The sequence below is a fragment of the Lates calcarifer genome, unplaced genomic scaffold (genome assembly GCF_001640805.2).
Source record: "Lates calcarifer isolate ASB-BC8 unplaced genomic scaffold, TLL_Latcal_v3 _unitig_2388_quiver_862, whole genome shotgun sequence".
NCBI classification, from domain to species: Eukaryota; Metazoa; Chordata; class Actinopteri; family Centropomidae; genus Lates; species Lates calcarifer.
Window position 1 is genome coordinate 43,454 of NW_026116180.1, and position 7,299 is coordinate 50,752.

The 7,299-nt window shown below is 40.8% G+C and overlaps 1 protein-coding gene across 2 annotated transcripts; it reads left to right on the forward strand.

Annotated features, from left to right (window-relative positions):
- Window positions 1–598: 598 nt before the first annotated feature.
- On the forward strand, window positions 599–5,443 carry LOC127140182 (uncharacterized). 2 transcript variants are annotated; one of them, XM_051068094.1, is made up of 10 exons: window positions 599–892; window positions 1,325–1,395; window positions 1,881–1,916; window positions 2,302–2,379; window positions 2,540–2,587; window positions 2,850–2,897; window positions 3,497–3,544; window positions 4,778–4,825; window positions 4,976–5,023; window positions 5,284–5,443. In XM_051068094.1, exons 2-10 carry the CDS (start codon window positions 1,373–1,375, stop codon window positions 5,408–5,410), a joined length of 504 nt encoding a protein of 167 aa, XP_050924051.1. In that variant the 5' UTR covers window positions 599–892; window positions 1,325–1,372; the 3' UTR covers window positions 5,411–5,443. The 2 variants fall into 2 exon arrangements, with proteins under 2 accessions (XP_050924051.1, XP_050924050.1); XM_051068093.1 differs by lacking the exon at window positions 599–892 and having other exon boundaries at window positions 949–1,395.
- The last annotated feature ends 1,856 nt before the right edge of the window (window positions 5,444–7,299 follow it).

The window sequence follows — 7,299 nt, forward strand, 5'->3', positions numbered from 1 at the left end:
TGTTTTTCTTCGTCATTCCAACAATGATTTCAGCCATTTCCAGCACTGCTTCAGCGATCCATTCAGCGCTCAGAATTCATTCACACGCATTTTCCACAGGAAATGCATTTTCTAATTCATTATTATCAGGCTGCCCCAACAAGTCTCTAAAGACTCTGCAGCGGATTCAAAATGCTGTAGCACGATTACTGACAGGAACTAGGAAAAGAGACCATATTTCTACTGTGCTAGCCTCTCTACATTGGCTCCCAGTCAAATCCAGAGTAGAATTCAAAATCCTCCTCCTCACTTACAAAGCCCTTAATGGTCAGGCTCCATCTTACCTTAAAGATCTCATAGTCCCCTACAATCCCACTAGGACTCTGCGCTCCCAAAATGCTGGTTTACTGGTGGTTCCCAGAGTTTCTAGGAGTAGAATGGGAGGCAGAGCCTTCAGTTATCAGGCTCCTCTACTGTGGAACCTTCTCCCAGTTTCAGGAGACAGAAACACCCTCTGTACCTTTAAGAGTAGGCTTAAAACTTTCCTCTTTGATAAAGCTTATAGTTAGGGTTGGCTCAGGCTTGAACCATCCCTTAGTTATACTGCTATAGGCCTAGACTGCCGGGAGGTCTCCCATGATACACTGAGCTCCTTTCTCTCTCTCTCTCTCTCTCTCTCTCTTCATCAGTATGGATTCATATCCCATGTTACATGTTACTAACTCAATATCTTCTCTTTCCTGTAGTATTGTGCTCTTCCGTCTCTGTCTCCTCTTCTGTCTCTTTCTGCAGGTATTTCTGCCTCTGGAGCTGTAGAATTCACTGCTGACGGGGAGCACCACACAAACCTTGGCATTTTTGAGAGGCTTCAACCTAGTCGTCTCACCATAACAATGTTGCCAGAGTTGCTCAGGTCTTTACATCTGAACATTTCTCCTACTTCTAACACACTGACTATGAGAACCAACCGGTCACTTACTGATATATCCCAGAGCTTGATGTGCACTGTTCTCATGAGATAATCAACATTATTCACTAGATCTACGTGGTGATAATGTTTTGTCCCATTGGTTTATGTTGACTTGGCTTTGTAACCAAACATGAGAATTTTATTTATCCAACAGAACAGATTGCAGGTACAGTTTATTTCTCTTTGACATTGCATCCAGTGGATTTGTTTACACTGTGACATCCAAAGTCTATCACAATGATGTATGAGTCAGCCATTGTAAAAACAGGCTCAGTTAGTCCAAACGAAGACGAGGGTCAAAGTGCCAATGAGCAGCAGTCACAGTGCATTTATTTGTTCTCTCTCTGTTGACTGTATCATTCCCTCTGCTGTCAGACTGACTGGGCTTTTTCACCTGGGACGAGAAAGAACAGAAGCTGCAACATGGGCAATTTTATCAGACGTTGGTAAGAAGAAAATAAATATGCAACTTACACAACCTTTAATTTTCAATAGTCCATGCAGTAAAATGAGGAATTTTGAATGCAGTGAAATACTACCAAAGGATTTACATTTAAATACTGTACAAAAGGTTATATTTCAGGACTTGATCAAAGAAAAGAAAAAGACAAAGAAAAGACAGAAATAAAACCTGCTTGTTTAGAGTTTGTTCAGTGAGTATGATGGCTCTCTGTCTGTGAGGGAAATATCTTGAGGGAGCAACATCATGCACAAGTGTTTTTGGTTCAACATTTTGTATTCACACATGACACAAAGAACAAATGACTTTTACACAGAGACTGTTTTCACTCTGCATCACATTTAGTTTTGTTGCTCTAATGTTAAAATATCTTGTGTTTGAGACAGAATCTCTAAAATTGTTGGACTAAGAACAAATGATGGACTTTAAAAACACAGAACTCATTTAATTAATTTCTTTGTGTTTCCACAGCCTTGGATACGATGTTGATCAGACGGAGGCAACAAAGTATGTAGCTGATTGTATTTATTTACTCTAATGAACCATATGAAGTTTTCATAAAAGAAAAAAATAACATTTAAAACATTTAATTACCTTGATCAATTATGATACGCTTTAAAAAGCATGTGTAGATTGGTAACCATCACTGTGATGTTCATGATGGATTAGTGTAATTTATTGACCCATTTTATACCCATAATTTTTTAAATTCTCAACATACATTACACAGATGTTAGTGCATATTAGAAATGAGGGTGGGAGTATAGTATAGTATAGTAACTGTTTCTACTGAAACATTACCAGTGAAATGCTCCTTGTATGTTTCTCTGCTGGACAATCAGTTCATCCCAAACTATAAAAAACTGATAACAAATATATTTCTTCTGTACAGCAAAAAACACAAGAATAAAAAGGATGTGAAACCCAGCTGCCAACAGTGTGAACAACTTGAACTTGAATTTAACGAAAGGTTTGTTTCTAAAAAGTATTGGATTAATGGACCTGACAGACATGTTAAAAATCAACCATCCTATGAGTCAGAAGTTTTGATAGAATCAATGATTTTAATAATGAATCTTTGCTCTGAAGTGTTTTAAACAGACTAACCATTGATTATGTTTTTAACACAGAATGACTGAGATGAAAAGATTGAACCAAGAGAAACTTCAGGAGGCAAGGTCAGTATTTTTCTGAAGTGAACTTTTAATGAGACGTGAAACAGACTTTAAATTTACTGAAGCTTGAACACAGAGTGTGGACACAGTCAGACCTGTACAATACAAAGCAATCCAACACAACAGCCCTGTAATACACTGTAAATAACTAACCTGCTGATTCAGAGTGTTAAATCATTGATGCTAACTTTAATTCAGCTGATGCTACATTATGTGTTCAGTAATAACATGAAGCTTTTTCACACTCTGAATTTTTCCTCCACAGATCTGCTCTGAACCAAAAAGAGGAAGAACTGAAATCATTCAAAGACAGGTACTGTACACTAGGACTGGAACAATATGCTTATCTCCCAATATGACATGTATAGTCATTTTTAGGTATTGTGACTCTACTAGTATCTCATTTTAACATTAGAATGGAAAAAAAGTTTAGTCACTACAATGCACATCACACCTGTCTGACAGTCTCAGAGTTTTTTTTTTTTTTTCTTTCAGTAGCATTGTTTCTATAAACCCCTTGGCTGAGCCATTGACCAATATTGAATTCTTCTGTAACCTAAATATAGTATTGTTGTAGTACATTAAATAAAGTTCAATAAAGTATTGTTATAATAAAGATTAAAAACAACTGTTTTAGTAGTTGCATTAAGTTAATTAAGTACAACAATGAAATTAAATAAAGTACTGTAATACACCCTGTGGACCCACCACCTGCGGGGATAGACATCGGGGTCGAGTGCTTTGACAGTCAGGTGGCAGGCAAAGGCAGGGCCCCAGGTATGCTAATGCCTGGTGGTGCAGACTAGCTCTAGGGACAAAATTCAAAGACAGATACTGCATGGAGCTGAAATTATGAATGAAAGACAAATGAGAAGATCTGTGATTTTTACTGACTAATGATGTTTTTAACAGTTTGACTGGGATGGAAACATTTTACAAAAAGAAACTTCAGGAGACAAGGTCAGTATTTTTCTGAAGTGAACTTTTAATGAGACGTGAAACAGACTTTAGATTTACTGAAGCTTGAACACAGAGTGTGGACACAGTCAGACCTGTACAATACAAAGCAATCCAACACAACAGCCCTTTAATTTGAACTTCCTGTCTGAAGTTTGGAACATTAAAGTTGACCACCTACAGTCTTTGTCATGATTTTCTGCTTCATGCTCTGACTCTATTTTCTGACTTGCCAAACTGCCTCATTCTTCTTTGGTTTGCAACTTTGATTAGAAATAAATCAGGTTTTATTGCTCACACACTACTGTTTGCTCTGCAGTAGCCAAACTAACAATGCTACTCACCAGTGAACAATGTTGCCAGATTGGTGACAGTTTCAATTTCAATTACAGTATTAGAAATTTTGATGAAAGTCCAAATATAAATGAAAATGTTTCATGCTTTTACTGCCGTGTCATTTGTGCTAGCAGCACCGCAATGAGTCAGTATAGGTCTTGAGTTTGTACTCTAGACTGTCAGTGGGTATTAACACCTTAGCTGTTCTGAGTCCTTTACAGATTAAGTGTTGGCAGTCATGTAATTATTTGCTGCCATGTAAGCCACTGATGACAGTTTAGTGAGCCACACATGGCTCGCAAACCATGCAACAAAGTATCACTGCTCAATAGGATATTTCAAGTCTGTGGCAAGAAAATCTTAGGTTGAGTGTGTGATCACAGCAGGTCGAAATTCATTTACATCCTCACAAAACAGTCAGTACTGGAGGCTTGGTAACATACTGACTATTTTCTAGGCTGATTTGCAAACTGGTGTGGCTGCTACATTAGCCAGTAATATGCTAGCTAAATGGTTCACAAACTGCTAATTAACTACCAGTTAGCAAGACACTGAGCTCAGATATAAAGCAGACAAGAAGGTTACCAGTGTGTGCAAAATAGCATTATCTAGTCCTGTGTGATGACTTACTGTGGACCATGCTGCGTGTGTTTTTTGGAAAGTTTATACTATGGCAGAGGAAAGTTTTCTGAAATTGGTACAACACACACAGCTAATGTCTCTAATAACTAACAGCAAATATAACTTTGGATTGCACATACACATACTTTAGTACAATTGAAGTAATTTATCTGGTTAATCAGTGTGTTAAACCATAGATGGAAATGTTGATTCAGTTGATGCTTCATCATGTGTTCAGTAACATGAACCTTTTTCACACTCTGCATTTTTCCTCCACAGTTCTGCTCTGAAACAAAAAGATGAGGAACTGAAATCAGTCAAAGACAGGTACTGTACATACAAAGAGCTGAAACTACACATTTAAATTTGCTCTATGTGCTTATCAAACAATCAACTTATAAAATCTGTGATGTTAACAATGAATCTGTGCTCTGAAGTGTTTTAATCAGACTAAACACTGATGATGTTTTAACACAGAATGACTGAGATGGAAACATTTTACAAAGAGAAACTTCAGGAGGCAAGGTCAGTATTTTTCTGAAGTGAACTCTTAATGAGACGTGAAACAGACTTTAAATTTACTGAAGCTTGAACACAGAGTGTGGACAGAGTCAGACCTGTACAATACAAAGCAATCCAACACAACAGCCCTGTAATACACTGTAAATAACTAACCTGCTGATTCAGTGTGTTAAACCATTGATGCTAACTTTAGTTCAGTTGATGCTTCTTCATGTGTTCAGTAACAACATGAAGCTTTTTCACACTGAATTTTTCCTCCACAGATCTGCTCTGAAACAAAAAGAGGAAGAACTGAAATCATTCAAAGACAGGTACTGTACACTAGGACTGGGACAATATGCGTGTATAGTCATTTTTAGGTATTGTGACTCTACTGGTATCTCATTTTAACATTAGAATGGGGAAAAAAAGTTTAGTCACTACAATGCACATCACCTGTCTGACAGTCTCAGAAACAGTGTTTTTTTTTCCTTTCAGTAGCATTGTTTCTATAAACCCCTTGGCTGAGCCATTGACCAATATTGAATTCTTCTGTAACCTAAATATAGTATTGTTGTAGTACATTAAATAAAGTTCAATAAAGTATTGTTATAATAAAGATAAAAAAAACTGTTATAGTAGTTGCATTAAGTTAATTAAGTACAACAATGAAATTAAATAAAGTACTGTAATACACCCTGTGGACCCACCACCTGCGGGGATAGACATCGGGGTCGAGTGCTTTGACAGTCAGGTGGCAGGCAAAGGCAGGGCCCCAGGTATGCTAACGCCTGGTGGTGCAGACTAGCTCTAGGGACATGGAATGTCATCTCTTTGGAGGGGAACTTTTCATGCATCCCAAGGGAGGCTGGGGACATTCAGTCAGAGTGGACCATGTTGAAAGCCTCCACTGCAGACGCAGCAGGCAGGAGTTGTGGTCAGAAGGTGGTTGGCACCTATCGGGGCAGCAACCCAAGAACCCACTGGTGGACACAAGCGGCGAGGGAAGCCGTCTGGCTGAAGAAGGAGGCCTATCGGGCTTGGTTGGCCCAGGGGTCTTCTGAAGCAGCAGGCAGGTACAAGGAGGCCAGAAGGGCTGCAGCTTCAGAGACTACTGACCCAGACTGGGGATGGTGGAAAGAGCAGTTTGAGGAACTCCTGAACCCAACCAGTATGTCCTCTGTGGAGGAGGCAGAGCCTGAAGCCTCAGCCATATCTTTGGCAGAGGTCGCTGAGGTAGTTAAAAAGCTGCCCAGCAGCAAGGAGCCAGGTGTGGACGAGATTCGCCCTCAGCTGCTAAAGGCTCTGGACATTGTGGGACTGCCGTGGCTGACACACCTCTTCAGTGTCGCATGGAGATCGAGGACAGTAACTAGGGAGTGACAGACTCCTAGTGGTGGTCCCAGTTTTTTAAAAAGGGGACCGGAGGGTGTGCTCCAATTATCGGGGTATCACACTACTCAGCCTCCCTGGGAAAGTTTACTCCAGGGTGCTGGTAAGGAGGCTCAGACTGTTTGTCGAATGTCAGATTCAGGAGGAGCAATGCAGATTTCATCCTGGCCGCGGAAAAGTGCACCAGCTTTTCACTCTTGCAAGATTGCTGAGGGAGTCATGGGAATATGACCAGCCAGTCTACATGTGTTTTGTAGACTTGGAAAAGGCCTGTGACAGTGTCCCCCAAGGGATCCTGTGGGGGGTACTGCGGGAGTATGGGATATCGGGGCCGCAAACACGAGCCATCCGGTCCTTGTACAACCAGAATGAGAGCTGTGTACGCATTCTCTGCACAAAGTCAAACACGTTCCCGGTGGGTGTTGGACTCCGCCAAGGTTGTCCCTTGTCTCCGGTCCTGTTGGTGATATTCATGTACAGAATCTCAAGGCGCAGCCGTGGTGAGGAGTGTGTCTGGTTTGGGAACCTCAGAATCACGTCTCTGCTTTTTGCAGACAATGTGGTTTTGTTGGCCTCATCAGACCGTGACTTTCAGCACATGCTGGGGCGGTTTGCAGCGGAGTGTGAAGCAGTGGGGATCAGGGTCAGCACCTCCAAGTCTGAGGCCATGGTTCTCACCTGGAAAATGGTAGATTGTTCCCTCCTGGTGGGGGGGGAGGATGTTGCTTCAAGCGAAAGAGTTTAAGTATCTCGGGGTCTTGTTCACGAGTGACAGGAGGATGGTGTGTGAGATTGACAGGCGAACCGGTGCAGCATCAGCAGTAATACGGTCACTGTACCGGACCATTGTGGTAAAGAGGGAGCAGAGCCGAAAGGCAAAGCTTTCAATTTAACAGTCGATCTATGGT